Genomic DNA, 21,771 nt, shown 5'->3' on the forward strand with positions numbered 1-21,771 from the left:
AAGACACTTGTAGATCAGCAATAGAAACTTGAACTGTATGTGAAGGCAGATAGGAAGCCAGTGAAATGAAGGGAGAGTGTGGCGCAGTGGTTAAAGCTATAGCCTCAGCACCCTGAGGTTGTGGGTTTAAACCCATGCTGCTCCTTATGACGCTGGGCAAGTCACTTAATCCCCCCCATTACCCCAGGTACATTAGATAGATTGTGAGCCCGCCGAGACAGAGAGGGAAAACTGCTTGAGTACCTGAATAAATGCATGTAAACCGTTCTGAGCTCTCCTGGGAGAACGGTATAGAAAATTGAATAAATAAATAAAAATAAAACTTAGGGAGAGGGATGACATGAGCATAGTGAGGTTGGAAGAAGATGAGTCGTGCAGCAGAGTCTTGCAAGGGGGAGAGGCGATACTGCAGGAGACCAGTTAGAAGTAGATTGCAGTAATCTAAGCATGATGTTATGAGAGTGTGCTCAGAGAGGAAGGGGTGAATTTTGGCGATATTGAAGAGATAGAAGCAACAGGTCTTAGCAGCTTGTTGGATGTGTGAACAATCTGTCTTTATCTACTAAGTCTATTCCCTTCAGTATCTTGAATGTTTCGATCATGTCCCCTCTCAGTCTCCTCTTTTCAAGGGAGAAGAGGCCCAGTTTCTCCAGTCTCTCACTGTACAGTAACTCCTCCAGCCCTTTAACCATTTTAGTCGCTCTTCTCTGGACCCTTTTTAGTACCGTGTCCTTCTTCATGTACGGTGACCAGTGCTGGACGCAGTACTCCAGGTGAGGGCGCACCATGGCTCCGTACAGCAGCAAGATAACCTTCTCCGATCTGTTCGTGATCCCCTTCTTTATCATTCCTAGCATTCTGTTCGCCGCCACCGCACATTGTGCAGACGGCTTCATTGACTTGTCAATCAGAACTCCCCAGTCTCTTTCCTGGGAGGTCTCTCCAAGTACTGCCCCGGACATCCTGTATTCGTGCATGAGATTTTTGTTACCGACATGCATCACTTTACACTTATCCACGTTGAACCTCATTTGCCATGTCGATGCCCATTTCTTGAGCTTGATTATGTCACGTTACAGATCTTCAGGCAAAAAAATGAAAGGAATTGACCCCAAAATATCCACAGAGAAGAAAATCCAGAGAAAACCAAAAAAACTCTGTGGCGTGACGATGTTCCAAAATGGACTTTATTTGAAAGTGTCAAAGTTCCAAAGGTACACTGAAATCAACCACATAAAATAAATTAATTCACTACTCTGAATAATTTTGTATCATCCACAAATTTAATCACCTCACTTGTCGTACCAATGTCCAGATTGTTTATAAAGATGTTGAAGAGCACAAGTCCAAGCACCGAGCCCTGCGGCACCCCACTGGTGACTCTCTTCCAGTCCGAGTAATGTCCATTTACCCCCACTATGCTCCAGCCAGTTTTTAATCCATGTATTTCACCCTTGATTCCATGGCTTGCAGTTTTCCGAAGTAGTCATTCATGTGGAATCTTGTCAAACGCCTTCTGAAAATCCAGATATACAACGTTGACCGGGTCGCCCTTGCCTATCTGCCTGTTTACTCCCTCAAAGAGGTGCAACAAATTCGTCAAACACGATTTGCCTTTGCTGAAACCGTGCAGCAGGGTGATATTTATAATCCTCGATTCTACCTATTGAAATCAGTAGATCCCGTACTATACCATTATGGGGTCTACCACTGGGTACCTTGTAACCAACGACACAACTTATGAAAAGATATACACTTTGGACTTAAAGACTCACTGCTAAGCAACTGCTAGTATAGTAATGAACATCTTTTACCTACCATCCCCGTGTTTACCTTCCCTCAATCACTTTCAGTGCTCAAGTGCCTGCCTCTGTGATGTCATCTCAACTGCTCTCATATTGCCCTAATTTTTCGGATGGAGAAGCTCTACCACCCGGCATCGCAGCTCCCGCAGCGACAGACTACGTGTGACATCAGCGTACCGGTGACGCATTGCGTGCGCCTGCGCAGTAGAGGGGAAAAGGCACTGCGGCGCAGCCATTACTTCAACTGTCTGTGCTTCTGGTTCCGCCCGTACCGCGCCTGCACGGGCCGTTGCTTGCAGGCAGTGTGAAGGAAGAAGAGGAGAGGCGGTAATTGCGGTGTAATATAGGGAGGTACTGACTAGGGTGCCAATTTTTTGAGGGGGCTAAGCACTTGACCCCCCCCTTGCATCGACGCCCTGTTAGCATCCCACCCTTCTCTCAGGAGTTACCAGCGAGGGGTTCTAGCAATGATTTAAGTCCGATAAGGACTGATTAGTGCCATCTTACAGAAAGATTTACAGAACTCGGGAACAAGGGATACAGTTTTCACGTGGGAGCTACATGATGAAGAGTCGAGAGGTCTGCCTAGTGCCTCTAATTAGATAGGTGTAATGGCTTCCACCAGCCTCATAAAGTCTCAAGATGGCAAGCTGAATGACATAATTGTTGCTACTTCACTGAGTGAGTCCCAGGATGTGGAGATGAGAAGTTTAGTTAATGTTAGTCCCGGAAGGAGCTTAGTTGCTGCAGGGACTACGCCTATGGTTTTCAAGGATGTGGTGGTATCAAATTCTACCCTGATGTTGAGTGCTGAAGGCCATGGGATCGTAGTTCCAGAAGAAATGCAGTCTTCCTCTGAGATCCAGCCATTGGTGAGCCCCACAAGCCCAAAAACGGCTTCTGAGAGTAGACCATTGATGGAACTTACCAGCCCCAAGAGTGGTTCTGAGAGTCAACCATCACTAGAAACCACCAGTACAAAACTTTGTTCTGATGTTCAGATCCAACCTAGCCTGCATTCTGATTCTAAGGTTCAGCCATCAGAAGTCCCCACCAGCCCAGAACACAACTTTGCATCAAAACCACCATTGCCTGGTGGTTTGGGACAGCAAAACTGCAACCACCCCAGATCCCCCTCATCCTCTGTCCCCTACCCCATAGTACCTAAATCCACTTTGTATTCTAATCTCTGCCCTACAGTAACAACTGAGCTAGTTGTAGAATCAGGATCTCCTCCAGCACTGGGAGTAGCGGGGCATCCTACTCTGCGGAATGTCATGGGATCTCTTTCTAGCTTGAGTACTTGTATTCCACCCCCCAGGTCTCAGCCACCTGCCCCAGATACCCTTAGTTATTTGGATTCAGTGAGCATGATGTCTGGGACACTGGAATCGCTTACCCACTTAGATGACACCAGCTCTTTGGGCTCTGACTCTGAGATAAATGGCATGGCGTACAGAAAAACGGATAAGTATGGCTTTCTTGGTGGCTCACAGTTCTCAAGTGGCATGTAAGTATTGATTTAAACCTGAAGAATATTCTTTTATTTTTGTTTGGGTCTCACAGCACAAGCATGTTCGCCTTTTCTCAGTGCGTTTAGTTTAGAAGCAGAATTCTAGCTATTTAGGATTCCATTCAGCTAATTTTGTAGCTGGAGATTGAGATTGAAGTGAATATTCATGCAGTCAGTAAATAACAAAACGTCTGATATTTAAAGCCTGAGCATAGGATGTCAGGCCCAGCCTACTCTGAATGCCCTAGTTGCCTCATTTCACTGTGCATAAGCCTCACCCCTATTGGCCATTAAAATTAATTTGTGTGATATTGGCTACCTATTGAAAAGGATGGGGAAAACCATAGTGAAAAATGCTTATGTGCACGTCTGTCTCCAAATCATTTTGTTTGCATACTTTCTGGAACACTTATTTTCTCTGATTTAGTAGGCATCAATAGGGAAAATTCCACTGATTTTCACAAAATTGCTAGCAAGCTGCATGGCATGGAGTTAGTTGCTGGCATACAAGATCAGCATGTATCCAAATGAAACCTGTTTCTGTTTTACCTACAGGGTCATTTATTCTGTATCTTTGATTCCTAGTTCTCTCACTGAAGGGATCATTTCATTGGCTTTTACACGTCATGCTGTGTTCAACAACCATGTTGCTATTATAGCCTCAAAATTTCACAAACCCTTTCCGACAGGGTTGTATGTATGCTCAAGTTTAATACATGTGGATAGTGGAGGTAAACATGCTATGTATAATACCTTTTGGAGGCCAAAATGTGACTCTTGCCACTCATTTTTTTTTTCTTTTTCAAGCCTACAGTTTGAATTGCCAAAACCTATAGGATATTTCTCAGCTGTGCTTAGGCAGCAAAAATGAATGCAAGTCTTTCAAATACCGGTATAGTATGTGGCCTAACCCAGTATAGCATTAGATGCTTGTGCTCAATGCCTTTGAGCAAAGGATGGCTGCTTAGGCCAGCATTTTCCCCCCAAATCCCAAGACATTTCTCATCTACATCTACAAGCGAGTTTAGCATATCTTGTGTCTTCTGTGTGCACGTCAGATGGATAGGGTCCTCATACATTGCTGATAAGCCCAATGTATGCTGCTAAAGTATATTCTAGGCTTTGCCTTGTCATTGGACTCGGTCTACTAAAGAGTGTCTTTTTTTGGATATTTTTTTAGTTTGATCTGGTTCTAAGAGACCTCAGCTTTTTGGTCTTGGAGGCAGAATGGAGAGGGTAAAGATGCTATGAAGTTTCATGAAGGGTGGGGATCATACACACGTGAGGGTAAATAAAAAAAAGTAAAGGCAAAATAAATGGCTTTAATTGAAGTAACTGTGAGCAATTGAACATATTTTTCCATGTAGTTCCCATGCTAGACGACACATTTGTTGTATTGTTCAACTAGCTTTTGCATTCCTGCAGAGAAGAAGTTTTTTGGCTTCTCCCAAAGCCAGGTGAGCATCGCTTCCTTTACTTTTATCCATGCTTTGTCTTTGCTCTCTGGGTCGCAGTGATACACCCAAGTCTCTTCGCCAGTGACAGTTCTCTCCAGAATACTCAGATCTTCTTCATACTGTCTCAGGAACTGGATCACAACCTCCACACGCTGTTGTTGCTTGTGCAGATCAGTAAGCTGTTTGGGAACCCATCATACGCAGACTTTCCTGTATCCTAAGTCAGCATGCATTATGGCAAATGGAGATCCATAGCTGATATCCAAATTTGCAGCCAATTGGGAAACAGTTATCCATCGATCTTCTCTAATCAAAGCATCTACCCTGTCAATGTACTCTTGTGTGCACGATGTTGATGGGCGACCAGAACAACCTTCATCGGTTACACCTGTTCTTCCCATTTTAAACCTTTTTACCCACTCGGAAACCTTTTGTTGATTCATGGTGCTATGTCCATACTGAGTCAATATCCACAGGTTTCACTCCCTCTGCCCAAAGAGAGCGCATCACTGCACATTGTGCTTTGATGGTGCAATCTTGTAATGGAGCGTCCGTGTTTCTGATCTTATGACTTCCACTGACTAAAGACCGAGCGCTGCACTGTGCTTGGGCAAAGTATCCAAGTACATATGTTGCATTTCGCTAGCTCTGTTCTGGTTATCGCATAATTTAGCAATTGCCTTTAATTTTTTATTTACCCTCATTTATACTGTATATCTGCCTTTCTGGGTGATATCTATCTCTGGTGTATATTGGTGTGCTATTTACTGTGTTTTGTTTAGTCCATATATCATTTGGTCTAGCTTAACAATTTGCTTGTTCCATATTTCTGGGGGGTTTTCTATTGTGATATTTTTTTTCTGTGCCTTTGGTGTGATCCTTCGATGGAAGCAACAGAAAGATGTGTGTGCATTTGTGCTTCTTGAGTAAACTCTCATATTTTTCGTGGTTACAGAGATGAGTTTCTAAAGAGGTGCTTCAGAACATTTGGACTTGTTGGGGAGATGCCGACTCCAGCTGTACCGGCAGTTTGTCCTTTTTCGGAACCGGCGAAGCTCCAGTTTCATCTTGAATGTGAGCGGCAGCTGTCGGATGCTGTACTCGGAAGTCGGCAATGGTTGCACGCTGTTTCTCTGTGGATGTAGTCTGCGTTTCCGGCAATGATCTGCCTCTTCTCTGCTGCCGTGCCGTGTTCCCCAGATGTCTACGACTATCTCTGTAGCTGTGAGCGGTTTGGGTGTCGGCTTCTTGCTCTGTTTTTGGCCTGGGCCGCATCGTGGAGGGATCTGCAGTCAATGGCGTCTCGGCTGTTGAGAGTGGCTGACTGTTGAGCCCTCGGATGTTTTGCTGCCGAGTATTGCCCCCTCGATTTTGCTGGCTTACTTCATCTGTCTTGCTTGAACTGCTTTGGGACTTTGAGGGATTTTGAGGTCGAACCCGAAAAACCAATGAAATTGAAAAAGAACTAAACTTTTATTTTGCATTTTTTAATTTTTTCTTACACTCTGCTTCTCATTCTATTTATCTTTTATTGTGATCTAATACTATTTCTTTTCCCCTCATCATTCTTGGAATTTTGCTATATCTTCTTTTTCTTTATATTAAGAATTGTTTGTTCGGGTACATTAGCTAGATTGTGAGCCTTTGGGACAAATAGGGAAGTTTTAAGTATCTGTATTTTATGGTAACCGCTGTGATCTGTAATATGCCTAAGCGGATTTTTAAATATTAATAAACATAATTGACATAATATTTTATTGAAAATCGGGAGCAGATGAAGTAGAGAGAGAGGGGTGTTTTCATTCCTCAAGTTCTTGACCTGTCCAGAGAATGGCCACCCGGATGGTCTCAGGACTCAAGGATCTCCCGTACGAGGAACGGCTGGATAAGTTGAGGCTGTACTCACTCGAGGAACGCAGAGAGGGGTGACATGATCGAGACATTCAAGTATCTCACGGGCTGCATCGAGGTGGAAGAAGATATCTTCTTTTTCAAGGGTCCCGCGGCAACAAGGGGGCATCCGTGGAAAATCAGGGGCGGGAAACTGCACGGGGACACCAGGAAATTCTTTTTCACTGAAAGGGTGGTTGATCGCTGGAATAGTCTTCCACTTCAGGTTATTGAGGCCAGCAGCGTGCCTGATTTTAAGGCCAAATGGGATAGACACGTGGGATCTATTCACAGAGAAAGGTAGGGGAGGGTCATTGGGGTGGGCAGACTAGATGGGCCGTGGCCCTTATCTGCCATCTATTTCTATGTTTCTATGTTTTCTATGTCTTTCTTTCACCTTAGCCCAGTCCCACTACAGTTCCTGTTCCATTCTGGCTCACCTTATTGAAACTGCTCTTCCCCTGCTTTCCTTCTCATTTTTTAGACAAAGGGGAATACTGATACATCAGCCAAGATTGGCATGCTCTTCTTCTGTAATATCAGGCTTTTCCTCTCCTCTCCATATGGTCTCAATAAGCTGTTCACCCACCTCCTCTGCCTCGCTTGCAATGGAGAGTGCCAGCTCCTTGGAGTCCTGAGAAGTTGCTGTGATTAGCATCCTACATGCAGTATATGGAGAAAAAAAAAGTGTATTTGGTGGACAGCTGGAAAAAAAGATTGTGTTATTAACACAGCATGACCTGGCACTACATTATCACTGCACAGTCACTTCTGTGCTGCTGGCTTTGTTCAGTCCATGCCTCTTAGTCTGTAGATCAAGAATTCCACCAGTGAATGCCTATATGTATTTCCAGAGTTTGTTCTGAAGGGGAAGAGGGACCCATATCCAGGTGTACCCTTGAGTCAGATTTGACTCCTGGCAACCACACACTGAGGGACCCCATCTTGTGATTTCTTGGCAAGAAGCAGGAGTGGTTTGCCATTGCCTTCTCTTGAGACATGAAGAGTTAAGTGCCTAAAGCCTCAAGGAATTGCTATAGGATTTGAACTTGGGTACTTCAGTTTCCAGCCTGCTGCTCCAACCATTAGACTATTCTTCCACTCTAGTACCCTTTATTAGAGATTTATTATTATTATTTATTTTTTTTTTATTACATTTCTTTGAAGGAGTGGATAAACATATGGATAAAGATAACTCATGAATGACTCAGGAAATTAGAAAGTCATGGGATAGGAGGTAGTGTCCTGTTGTGATTTAATAATTGGGTAAGAGATAGAAAACAGAGAGTAGAGTTAAATGGTCAGTATTCTCGATGGAGAGGGGTAGATAGTGGGGTTATCCAGAGGTCTGTGCTGGAACTGCTGCTTTTTAACATATTTATAAATGATCTAGAGGAGTCAAGTGATGTGGTGAGCTGGGACGGATCCGTTCATACTGAGCTCTTGTTCCCTGGGTCTCATCCGCACTAATTAAACTATTTTTGGAGCCAAACCGCCTTGGATTTGATACTTATTTTCTATATGGAAAATATTTACTTAGAACAAGGACCCCGATGAGTTCCAAAATTGCAAAAGGACAGAGACAGTGAGAAATCGCACCCACCGGCCAGCACGATGGCGGGCCCCGCAGGAGATTCGCCTACTTCTTGCATGGTTCAGCCCAGGAAATCACTGTTGCGGTAGTGCAGGCATTGGAGCTGTGACTTAGCCAGCTCTCTGGGCAATTGTCCAGCTTGGAAATTCTCTTTTCGGAGGTATCTCACTGTACGGGAGAGCTGGAGGTGCGGGTGGCCAAGATCGAGGAAACAGCAAAAGCACACAAGGAGGGTCTGGATTCCCAACAGGAGCAACTTCGGCTACAGGCAGCGAAGTTAGATGACCTGGAGAATCGCTCCCATAGAGAAAATATTCGCTTTATAGGGCTGCTGGAGACTATTTCTGATGCTTGCCTGGTTTCTACAATTGAACAGTGGCTGCAAGTGGACCTGCCTCTTCCTGCTGGTGTGGGCCCCATTTTCCTGGAACGGTGCACACCACCTAGGGCGCAAAATGGACGACCGACAATGGCCCTACATGGTTATCACCAAAGTTCATAATTATGCTTGTAAGGCGGCCCTAATGCAAAGCTACAGGCAACATCTTGATGATTTGCTGTATAATGGTCATCAAATTCGCTTGTTTCAAGACTACTCTACATCTTTGAAGGACAAGCAATGCAAGTTTTCACCGATTTGCACGACCCTTTCCCATAAGATGCTTCGTTTTTACTCTGGCCTACCCGGTCCTGCTGAGAGTCTTTATTTCATCTGGGTGGCGCACTTTCGACTCTGTCGCTGCGGCTGGTAATTATTGCAACACATTGCCTTCTGAGGTGTTGGAGTCCACTTTGGCGGACTGAATTGTGGAGTTGGGCTCTTTCATTGACTTTGGTGGCTTGGGACTGTTGTTATCAGTGCTGCATGTGTGGTAGTTTAAAGTTACATTTTCTGGGTGTTTGAATGGTGGGGAGTGAGTAGGTTTGGTCTGGGATTGTAGGTGGTGGATGGGGTGTGCATTGGGATTCTGTATGGCTGTGGGTTTCTTCTCTGTTTTTTTTAACAACAAGTATCCTTTCTGGGTTTTCTTTTTCTGTTACCTGCTCTTGCTCTGTATCGAACGTTGGTGTATCTGGTTATAACACTCTCAATTTGGGCCTCCTCTATAGCTTTGATACTCTGCTGTACACTGCTTTGTGGGTGACTGCATGTCAGGGTTTCTTAGGATGAGTAAGTGTGTGGGATTTGAGAGTTTTCTTATCGGGGGCATTTTGGTGTGTGTTTGGAGAGCGTAAGGGGATATGGAGCAGGTGAGGCCTGGGGACAGAACACGTACTGTACAAGGGGCTCTGACTTTTTGCTCCTTGGTTAGGGGAGTAAAATAGTTGGGTAGTATGTTGGGATTTTGGGGCTCTGAGTGGGGAGTGGATGGGTTTTATGGTTGGAGTTCTCTGTTTTGGTGGGGAGTTTAGTTTTGGGGGGCATTCATTGGGGATGGGGTGATTGGTGGGTCAGGGTTCCTTTTATCATTACTTGCTGTGTATCTATTGGGTGCTTACAATGTGGGCTGTTCTTTTATGGTTCTTCTCATGTGTTATTCTCACCTCAGTACTTTGAATTTTGAGGACATTTGGGGGGGGGGGGGCGACGGTTGGGCTTTGAATTTCCCTTTTCTCCCTCTCATCTATGAGCTCTGCTTTTAGGATTGCCTCATGGAACGTAAGGGGGGGGTATAACTTCACCAATAAAGAGAACAAAAATTTTGGCAACTTTACAGTGCCACAAAATTGATGTCACTTGTCTTCAAGAGACCCGCCGTAAGCTTACGCCGTTTTTGAGTGGGAGAAGTACACTTTGCTTCCTCGCCTGGCTGTCACAGGGACATTGCTGTCTTGATCCAGAAAGCATCTCTGCTAGGGTTTCAATTTTTGGATAAGGCTACTGATGGCCGTCATTTATTACTCCGTATTACTTTGGGGGCTAAATCTTATTTGCTTCTGGTTGTTTCTGGGTCTAATGTTGCTGAATGTGCCTTCCTTCAAAGACTACTTTAGATTTGTTCTCGTTACCTGATGGACCCCTTGTTATTAATGGGAGACTTTAATCTAGTTTTTGATCCTGATGTTGACAAATCTTCTAGGCTGGTCACACTGGGGACGTGGGGACAACTTCTTGCGGACTTTTGTTCTTCGCTTCCGGTGGTGGATCCCTGGCGTCTTCTCAACCCTGAAGTCCGTGATTTTACCCACTTATCTAGAGCTCATAATACTTGGTCCAGGATTGACTACTTGTTTTTATCCCCGGAATTCTTTCCCCATGCAGATTGGTCCTCTGTGTATCTCGGATCATTGATATGCAGCATAGCTGTAAACCTATTTTGGCACTCTACACTACTGGTGGCGGTGTGGTCTCCCAGACGACTGAAGTGGCGCGGGTTCTTCTTGATTATTTTGCCAAGTTGTATGACTCGCTATCCAATGCGTCTCTGGATCTTATTGTAGACTATTTGCAGTCATCTGAGATGCTGCCCTGAGGGGGAGCGGTGGTGTGTTTGAACCAACCCTTCCGGGCTTTAGAATTGCAGAAGGCCATTAAGGCTCAGAAATTGGGAAAGGCCCCAGGTCCGGACGGGTTTTCAGAAGAATTTTATCAGTTGCTGATACCAGTGGCGTACCAAGGGAGGGGGTGGGGGGCCGCCCGCGGTGCACGGTTTGGGGGTGGTGCACAGATGGCCAGGCCGGGTCTTCCTGCCCTTCCTTTCCCCTGGCCGCGCTGCTACGATCCTACCTCCCCCCGCCGACAAGAAGTCTTTCCGACGTCAATTCTGTCAAGACTGTAAATGTAGTAGCCAGTGGCGTACCTAGGGTGGCACGCAGCAGCGAGCTTTTCGTGCTGTAGGCCGAATCCAGCAAGAACGTTTGGCAGCCTATCAAGGAGCGGTGCAGGGACAGCCGGCAACACGAAAAGCTCACTACTGCATGCCACCCCAGGTGCGCCACTGGCTACTACATTTATAGTCTAAGGGAGGATTTCAGTGTGGGATACACGCTGGACCACCAGGGAACAGGTACGCGAGGGAGAGAAGGAGGGAGGGTGGTAATTATTAGTGACCTAAGGCAGGTCTGCAGGAAGTCTGGGAGGGTTTCGGGTGGTCACTGGGGGATGACCCGAATAAAAACCGGGACCCCGGGGGAGGATCCAAAATGGCCACAGACCGATCGGCCTATGAGGCACATCTGGGAGCTCTGTGCAGAATTTTGTTATCAGTCGAGTTATCTTCTTTTTCTTCACCGATGCTGAAACGGAGAGGGAAGAGCTATGCTGGGGCCTCGCGGAGCTCTTTGGCGACCAGATTTGGCAACATAGAGGACCTCCTATGACGGATGCAAACCACCTCATTGGCAGCATCGGAAACGCTCCCGCTGGAGAGGCCACGAGCAAGCGGATCAGCGGCGTTCTCCTTGGGATTGGACACCACACTGAGCCCCAATGCTAGGGCTTCGCCCCCACGCTCTCAGAGCACCAGCTCGCCGCAGACGGAACAGCCTGAAGGGATTCAGCAGTTGCAGCAAGTCTTGGAGGCCGGAGAGACTGAAGAAGGCAGAGCTGAGCTGGATACCCTATCTTTTGAGGATAGTCAGATTTGGATTCCGAAGTTGGGACACAGCATGGGGATGAGAAGACCAAGGAAACGACTTGGAAGGAAAGCATGGAAGTGGAGGGATTTTTCAACCTACACTTTGTTTGCTGCCGGTACAGAAACCCCAGGAGGTAACTTTAGATTCAATTTGGGACCTTGTGGCTACTCTGCCTACATTAATTAATCCATGTTTTCAACAATTGGAAGACAAGGGACAGATATTAAGGTATTACAAAACGGAAATGTTAGACTCTAAAACCTCATTAACAAATATCAATCAAGAAATGAACTCCTTTAAAAAGATTCAAGAAATATTGATAAAGGATAACACCAATTTGCGAAGAAAATTAGAGTCAGAAAATTCTTTTTTTTTAATTCTTTATTCATTTTTATAACTTATATCAAGTACATCAAAAAGTAACCACATTTTAACTTAAATACATCACTTGAAATTCTACAATTCTTCATATTAAATAGAATTTATCCCTTTCCCTCCCATCCCTTCAATATCTCATAACACATATACCATATAATAAAGTCCCCCCTCCCCCACCCATTTCTTTCATTTGTACTAATCAGGGAAAAAAATACCTATTCATTGCAATAATTTGTTAATGGCCTCCACACATCTTGAAATTTATTAAAATTCCCTTTTTGAATAGCTAATGTTCTTTCCATTTTCTAAATATGACACACTGAATTCCACCAAAAACTGTAGTTCAATCTATTCCAATTTTTCCAATTACATGTTATTTGTTGTATGGCAACTCCTGTCAAAATAAGTAAAAGTTTATTATTTTTGGAAGATATTTGGCTCTTAGCCCTCATAGACATGCCAAATAATACTGTATCATACGATAATGCCACATGATTTTCTAACAAACAATTTATTTGGCCCCAAATTGATTTCCAAAAAGCCAAAATAAATGGACAATAGAATAATAGGTGATCTAAAGTCCCTGCTTCAAGATGACAATGCCAACATCTATTAGACTTAGAGCCATCTAATTTTTGTAAACGAAAAGGGGTCCAGAATGCTCTATGCCACAGGAAAAACCATGTTTGTCTCATAGATGCAGACATTGTACATCTCATCTTCCAAGACCAAATTTGTGGCCATTGAGACGCAGTAATTTGATGCTTAATCTCAATGCTCCAAATGTCTCTAAGATCAGTCTTTGGTTTTGTTTTTTTTTTATAAATCCAGATATTAATTTGTACCACTGTGCAGCCTGATGTCCCAGGAAGTCCACCTGAAAGCATAAGAACTCTAAACTACAGTGGTACCTCAGTTTACGAGTACACCGGTTTGCGAGTGTTTTGCAAGACGAGCAAAACATTCGCAAACTTGGTGCCTCGTAAACCGAGCTTGCCTCGCTATACGAGTGCCCCTCCTGCGAACCGGCACCTTCCCCCCTGCGATCCGCCCCCCCCCCCCGCCGCCATCGGGCACCCCTCCGCCGCGACCTGAGATCCCCCCAACCCACCCGAACCCTCTTCTTACTTCCAGTGTAGCCTCCGCATCGGCACTGACACCAGCATGTCCTATGCGTTGGTGCCGGTGCCCGAAAATCTGCTTCCTGTGCTGGGCCTTGAGCATGTGCGCATGCTCAAGGCCTGAGAGTTCATGGGGGGAGCAATGCCAGTTCTCGTGGGGGGGGGGGAGTAGCGCTGCTGGCCTCGGGGGGGGGGAAGGTGGGGGGTGGGAACATATCAAAGCAAGTTTCCCTTACTTTCTATGGGGAAACTTGCTTTGATATACGAGCATTTTGGATTATGAGCATGCTCCTGGAACGGATTATGCTCGTAATCCAAGGTACCACTGTATATATTGATTATTAAGATTTTTCCATTCATGGAACCCCGCCTGAATTGCCTGCTTCAGTTGCAACCACTTATAACTTAAGGTCGTCTGGAAGTATTGGATAATAGCAGGTATGCGTATTTTAGATGATGTTATATCTAATGGTAAACTGCTTGATTTTTCACAGTTGCAATATAAATTCGGTCTTGATGCATCAGAAAATTCTTCCCGTTCAAACAACATTAGATTGATTAATTTCCCTAGGAGTGCTTTATACTCTCCAAGGGAATTATTGAAAAGATATTTTCTTGAAGTATTGGAAATTTCTGAGGAACTATTACCTCCTTTATCTCAAGTTTATTACCTACCGGGAAAACCACAAACTCATCAGCAAGTTGCTGCTTCTAATATGAATGTAACAGCACTGCTTGAACTTTCTGATATAGAATCAATTACATCTGCTACATTATTATTGACGGTGGCTATGGCTCCAGATAAAAACTGGCTTATGAAAAATTTCTTTAAACATATGCAGAAATAATTTTTATGTTTAAAAGTACAAATGTACCCAGATCTAGCTAGGGATACCCAAAGACGACGGAAATAATTTATTTTACTTAAACCTGCAGTTCTGGCATTAGGGGCAACTTTTTTCCTACGCTACCCTTGTAAATGTGTGATTCATTATTCCTCACAAAAATGTTGGTATTTTTTTTTTTAACCTTTTCAATTGACTACTTTCCTTTCATTGTCGCGATTAGAGAAGGATAAAGATACTACTTAAATTGCGTAATTAAGTTTATGGAGGTGTTTATTTCAACTGGATCTCATCCTGATCAATCATGTAATCTTGAGTTATTTGATTTCTTTATTTGATTCCGCTATCTACCTTTTGGATCTTAATTATTAGGGACTAGAGCGATTAAGGGGATATTTTCCTTGTTATATTTACAGTATATTCTTTTTTGTATTGATTTGCTCTTATATTGCTATCTGTATAAGTTTATACTTGAAATGTATATATTAAAATGATAAATAAAAATAACCCCCCCCCCAAAAAAAAAAAAACGGGACCCCCTTTTTTGACCCAAAAATCCTGGTTTATATTCGAGTATGTACAGTACATGTGAGAATGGCTATGAAACAATACAAATTTTGGAAGTGTACAGATGCTTTTCAGTGCATATGCAGAAGGTAGGGATTTTGAGAACAGCTTTTGAACAGAGAAATGCTAAGAAATGCTATTCCATAGCCATCATGTTACTGTTTTTAAGCAGTGAGCAACGGTTCTGAGACAGCAATTTTTTCCCCAGAGACTATTTCTGATTCCCTCTCCCTCTGTGGAATTAGTCAAAGGGTATAATGTTGCATGGACTGACCGCCTTAATTTTACTAGAGAACAAAAAGTAACGTTGCATTATTTTTTCTCTTTATAGAAATTGATTTGTGATTTTTAATTTAACTGACACAAACAAAAGGGTAAAACAAAATAAATGTACTTCATCTAAAGCTGAGGTGAAAAAGTTGCTTAATTAGAAGGATAAAATGCCATTTATAGGCAGGAGTAGGCAGAGCAGAATCAGATAATGGAGAATGTAAGTAGACTTTGCCTCTTGCATGTGCTAAATATCTGCTTTGGGCCCTTTTGGAATAACTTTGCAAATTTGAAAGTACATTTAATAGGGTTGAATAGTCCTCCTTACTTACAGTATAAGTTCTCAGGGGGGGAAATTTTAGAAAACTTAGGAACCAGGGGAACAAAAAAAAATCGTTATAGCTTATTAAATTTTTTTGTTTGCTTTTTTAAATTCTTTTTTTCCCCTTTCCACTTCTTTTCTAAGCCTTTCCCTTCACTGCTTTCCTCCTGCAGTCAAGCAGATAGTGGTTGTTTTGTGTGTTCGTTTTTTTTACCTGTCCAAATCACTGTTGTTTCCTATGTTTGGCTCTGGCTTTTCCTTCTAGCTTGGTGTAGTCAGGGGCTGTTGATGCTTTTTTTGGCCAGGGCAATTCTCATTCTCTCCATTCCTGAGGCTGCTATGTTTCTCCACCCTGGCTGACAATGACTTTTCCAGACACTCCCCCCCCCCACCCATACACACAGCTTCTTCTTTTAGCTTGGTGGCTCAGCTTCTCTAAGAAGGCAGTCTGGTGCTTCCGGTTTTCCAGTGCTCAATACAGTACATGCTCAAAAGTCTGGACTGCTCAGGGATTCAATCAGTCTGAATTTCCAGATTCTCAGACAGTACTTTTTTTAAAATTCAAATGTAAGGAATAAGGAAGAGATTGGACAAGCCAATTTTGTTGATTTATTCCCTAACAAATACAGAATGCTTCATTTATCAATTTGGGTAAATTTACAGGAAAACATACAAAAACTTAAATATTATGTCTCATATTAGTCATAGAAAACAGATTAGTTTACTGTAAAACTTGTTTTTGAATGTTCATTTTTTTTCCTGTTGGTAATGTTTACTGTAAAAGCTCCGGTATCACTGTCCTTTCCCTCTCTCTTTTCCCAAAGGTCTGGATTCTCAGTCAGTCTGGATAGCAATTTTAAAGAATCTGGATTCTCAGGTGGTCTGGATTTCTGGCTTACAGATTTTTGGACGTACTGATATTCAGCTGCAGATCTAGACAGGGGAAAAGATTATACAAGTATTTCCTCTTAAGTAAACCACTTATAATTTCTGAGTGGTGAAGGAGGAATCAAAATCATAGAAACATAGAAAGATGATGGCAGATATAGCCCATCAAGTCTGCCCATACCATTGACCCCCTTTTAAGTCTACTGGCCCCCTTAACTCTACTGACCTGCTCTATTAAGTCTATATCCTAGCGACCCTATTCATTGGTATGACCCTCGCAGTGATCCCACATAGGTATCCCATTTATTCTTGAAGTCTGGGATACTGCGGGCCTCGATCACCTGTATTGGAAGCTTGTTCCAACGCTCTATCACTCGTTCCGTGAAGAAGTACTTCCTGACGTCTCCACGAAACTTCCCTCCCCTGAGTTTGAGCGGATATCCTCTTGTGTTCGAGGGTCCTTTGAGAAGAAAGATATCATCTTCCACCTCGACCCGTCCCGTGATGTACTTAAACGTCTCAATCATGTCTCCCCTCTCCCTACGCTCCTCGAGAGTATAGAGCTGCAATTTGTTCAGTCTTTCTTCGTACGAGAGACCCTTTAGCCCTGAGACCATCCTGGTGGCCATCCGCTGAACCGACTCAATTCTGAGCACATCTTTACGGTAATGTGGCCTCCAGAATTGCACACAGTATTCTAGATGAGGTCTCACCATGGCTCTGTATAATGGCATCATGAACTCAGGCTTCCTGTTGACGAAACTTTTCTTGATACAACCCATCATCTGCCGTGCCTTAGATGAAGCCTTCTCCGCTTGAGTGGCAGTCTTCATGTCTGCACTGATGATCACTCCCAAGTCTCGTTCTGCCGTAGTCTTGGTCAAAGTTTCTCCATTCAAGGTGTAAGTTCTGCATGGATTTCCATTTCCGAGATGCATGACCTTAGATTTCTTGGCGTTGAAGCCCAACTGCCAGATAGAGGACCAACTTTCTAAAGTACGGAGGTCCTGTTCCATAGTATCCTGTAGATTGTAGCCGTTTACGATATTGCATAGTTTGGCGTCATCAGCGAATAAGGTTACCTTACCTTGAAGCCCTTGAGTCAAATCCCTAATGAATATGTTGAAGAGGAGTGGACCCAGGACTGAGCCCTGCGGCACTCCGCTGGTCACTTCCGACGTTTTAGAGAGGGTACCGTTAACCATCACCTCTGAAGTCTGCTACTTAGCCAATCTTTAACCCATGCAGTTAGTGTTACTCCTAACCCCATCGATTCCATCTTGTTCAGCAGTCTGCGTTGTGGGACGCTGTCAAAAGCCTTGCTGAAGTCAAGGTATATGACGTCTAAGGACTCTCCCGAGTCCAGCCTTCTTGTTACCCAGTCAAAGAAGCTGATAAGATTGGACTGGCAGGACCTACCCTTGGTGAATCCATGTTGACTGGGGTCCTGGAGATTCCCCTCATTCAAGACCGTATCTAATTTATGCTTAATTAGTGTTTCCATGAGTTTACACACTATTGAAGTGAGACTCACCGGTCTATAGTTCGCAGCCTCAGCCTTGCAACCCTTTTTATGCAGAGGAATGACATTGGCTGTTTTCCAGTCCAACGGAACTTTCCCCGTGCTTAGTGAGAGATTGAAGAGCACGGCCAACGGTTCCGCCAGAACATCTCTCAATTCTCTAAGCACTCTTGGGTGTAAATTGTCCGGTCCCATGGCCTTGTTCTCCTTGAGCCTTGTCAGCTCGCTGTAGACGTCTTCAGATGTGAACTCAAAATTCTGAAACGGGTCTTCCGCAATTTGTTTTGCCTTCAACTGTGGTCCGTGTCCCGGTGCGTCACAGATGAAGACTGAGCAGAAATATTCATTTAGTATTTCAGCTTTTTCAGAATCCGCCACCGCGTAGTTTCCGTCCGGTCTTCTATGGCGTACTATGCCGTCTGTGTTCCTTTTCCTATCACTAATATACCTGAAGAAAGATTTGTCCCCTTTTTTAATGTTTTTTGCCAAAGTTTCTTCCACTCGAAGTTTGGCCTCCCTAACTGCTGTTTTGACCGCTGCAGACCTGGTCTTATATTCTACTTCAGTTTCCCTTCTCTGCGTACGTTTGTAGGAAAGAAATGCTATTTTCTTCTCCTTAATGAGGTGTGAGATCTCCTCAGTGAACCATAGGGGTTTATTGTTTCTTTGCCGTTTGTCTACCGATTTTATGTAGCGATTAGTAGCTTCGTGTATGGATGATTTCAGGTACGACCACATAGCTTCCACATTACCGGTCTCTGCTTGGTCCTGCAGCGTCTGATGGATGAAATCTCCCATGCGTGTGAAGTCGGTGCCCCGGAAATTAAGTACCTTTGTTTTTGTGATTGATTTAGGGAATCCTTTCCTAAGATTGAACCATACCATGTTATGGTCGCTGGAGGCTAGCGTATCTCCTACCGAGACCTCTGAGGCGCTGAGGAAACGGGGGAAATCAAACTGATATAATAATTGCTTTATGGAAGAGGTGGAAAGAGTAGAGATAATGAATATACAGTACTCTAATTCTACTGGGATTGGAGATTACTATGTGGTATGATGATCAATCCAGGACACTGAATCTATTTTGCTGTTTTAAGTTAAAATAATACCCACAATGCAACATGCCATGTGTCGTGAACATTTATCCTTACCCTTGTGAAATATCTTACTCACTCACAAACCATTAGTTTTAGTATTCATTCTCTTTCATGTCCTCCCTTTCTATTCTTCTAATCACCTGGGAGCAATCTTGTTCAAAATAGTAAAGCCAGTTCAGAAAAAGGGATCCAATGGTTTATGTAGTGTCTCCTGTACTTAGCGAAAACCAAAGAGGATTGACACCAAAGTATCCACAGAGAAGAAAATCCAGAAGAAACCAAAAGAAACTCTGTGGAATGACGATGTTCCTTAAATGGACTTTATTTGAAAAATGTCAAAGTTCCAAAGGTACAATAAATCATCCACATAAAAGTAAAATAATTCACATGAAAACCTTAAAGGACCTAGTCCACTAGGGACGCAGGACCCAACACGTTCCGCGTTTCGACAAAGAGTCTTCTTCAGGGGTCCCTGAGGGTCCTATAATGGTGAATGCGTGGAGATGCTAATATGTGGTGAACCGCAAGTAAGATGCTGCTTGCATCCATGTATACACATATACACAGTGGAACCTCGGTTTGCGAGTAACGCGGTTTGCGAGTGTTTTGCAAGACGAGCAAAACACTCAGCAAACTTTTGTCTAGCAAACCAAGCACTGCCCCGATAAACGAGCACTTATAGCTGCAGGAAGCGCCACTTCAGGGGATTCCTCTTCCATCCGCTAACCAGCCTTCCACGTTGGGTGCCTTCCGCATGTTGGAGCCTATGCAGCCGAGTGCCGTCCCACCTGCACGTTGCGTATGATCACGAACAACATCAATCATCGACGTTGTGCATGTCATATGCAACGTGCAGGTGGGATGGCACTCGGCTGCGTAGGCTCAGATAGAGGCTCTCGAACATGCGGAAGGCACCCGACGTGGAAGGCTGGCTGATGGACGGAAGAGGCATCCCTCCAAAGCAGCATTGCGGGGTTCTCCGGACATTAGAAGCATCCCCCCGAAGCGGCACTATGGGGTTCTTCAGTGGATGGTGAACGGAGGAGAAGGAGCTGCAGCACCCGACAGGTACAGACCCCTGGGCTACCTTTTGGGTTCTGGAACGAATCGTCTACGTTGCCACTATTTTCTATGGGGAGCCCGGCCCATCACCTTCATTGTTTGGTCCCCAGAAGCTCTGTAAAGTCCTCTGACTGCACCTTCTTTCCTGCTGCAGCTGGCTTAATTGTATGCTTGAGCTGCGCCATGCCAGAAGTTGATGCTTTTCCTTTGGTTTCAAATCTTGCAAACCTCAACCTCTCGTGCAGAATGGCTCAATCTTGTGATTAAGACTAGTTGTGGTGGCAAAGCAGGGATCATGGATCTTTTGCAGCAGGGAGCAGGGAAAATTTACCCCATCCTCTGCAATTGGTTTTTGTAAAGATACCATAGCAATTCTTGCTGATTTCCCATGCCAAATACATTTTGTCAGAATACTATTAAATTTCTTATAAAAGGACCCCTGAAAATAAACTGGTAACATGCTCATTTGGTAGCAAACCACAGGCAAAATCATCAGTCTGAACTCTCCCCCACCAAGGCAGATGCATTGGGTTCCATTGCTCACACATCTCTGTAACCTTTGTCAATAAAATGTTTCATTTACTTTCATCGTTTCTTCCAATGTGTTTTGATCCAAACTCCTAAATATTTAATGCCTTCATCCTTCCACATAAAGGGAAACAAATCAAATAATCCTTTTTGACAATGAATATTTAAAGGCAGAATCTCTGATTTACCCCAATTTATCTTATACCCTGATATTTTCCCAAATTTATTATCAACTCCAATAAGTGCGGAATGGTAGATTCAGGATTCCTCAAATGAAGCAAAATATCATCCGCATATGCAGAAACTTTATATTCCCGACCTGAATAAGGAATACTCTAAATCTCCTTTGATTTTGAATAGCCAATAACAGGGGTTCCAATACAATATCAAACAACAAAGGAGACAACGGACACCCCTGTCTAACTCCCCTCCGCAGACAAAAACACTCAAAAATTATTATTAATATACAATCTAGTAGTAGGGGAGCTATACAAGGTTTGAATCATTTGTATAAATCCTGAACCAATACCAAACCAATCCATTGCCTGATACATAAAGGTCCATTCCACACGATCAAAGGCCTTTTCTGCATCCAAGGATACAGAGAAGGCCAGATCCTCTAAGGCTTTTGATAAATTTAACATGTGACAAGCCAGTCTGGTGTTATTTGAAGAATTTCTTTGAGCAACAAACTCTCTCTGGTGCATTCCAATGATATATGGGAAAGCTTTAGCCAATCTCGAAGCCAAAATCTTAGCCAGTAATTTTCCATTCACCTTAATCAATGAAATAGGCCTGTAGTTTGAGACCAAAGTAGGATCTTTATTTGGCTTAGGCAAAACAATAGTTAAAGATTCCACCATAGTACCTGCAATACAACCATTATTCAGTTGAGCCTGATATAAATTTAGTAATTGAGGTAATAGTGTGTTTTGAAATGATTTATAAAACTCAACAGTGAAGCCATCACCACCTGGAGTGGATCCAACTCTAAGGGATTTCAATGCTGTCTGTAATTGCTTCAGTGTAATAGGCATTTCAAGAGATTCCTTTAAATGTTCAGGAATTTTAGGTCCCTCAATTAATTTTAAAAATTCTGTTTCCTTATTTGAATAAAGCTCGGAAGAATATAAGGTGTTATAAAATTTCAAAAATTGTTCTAAAATGTTACCAATTTGAGAATGAGTATCCCCTTTCTCATCTGTTATAGCCACAATTTTTACTTTCTTTTTTGCTTTAAGGTAGTTAGCTAACATTCTTCCTGCCTTATTTGAATTTCCATAATACAGTGCCTGCTGAGAAAGCAACTCTTTCCTAGCCATTCGAGAGGAAA

At 43.5% G+C, this 21,771-nt stretch overlaps 1 protein-coding gene across 1 annotated transcript in view; it reads left to right on the top strand.

Moving 5' to 3' along the window:
* The first annotated feature begins 1,941 nt into the window (after nt 1-1,941).
* Nucleotides 1,942-21,771, top strand: part of LOC117360999 (TBC1 domain family member 10B-like) — a 161,878-nt gene continuing 142,048 nt past the window's right edge. The window contains exon 1 of the mRNA XM_033945743.1: nt 1,942-3,315. Coding sequence (XP_033801634.1) covers nt 2,417-3,315 — 899 coding nt within the window. The 5' untranslated portion in view covers nt 1,942-2,416. The remainder of the gene's footprint in view (nt 3,316-21,771) is intronic.

The sequence above is a fragment of the Geotrypetes seraphini genome, chromosome 5, assembly GCF_902459505.1.
Source record: "Geotrypetes seraphini chromosome 5, aGeoSer1.1, whole genome shotgun sequence".
NCBI classification, from domain to species: Eukaryota; Metazoa; Chordata; class Amphibia; order Gymnophiona; family Dermophiidae; genus Geotrypetes; species Geotrypetes seraphini.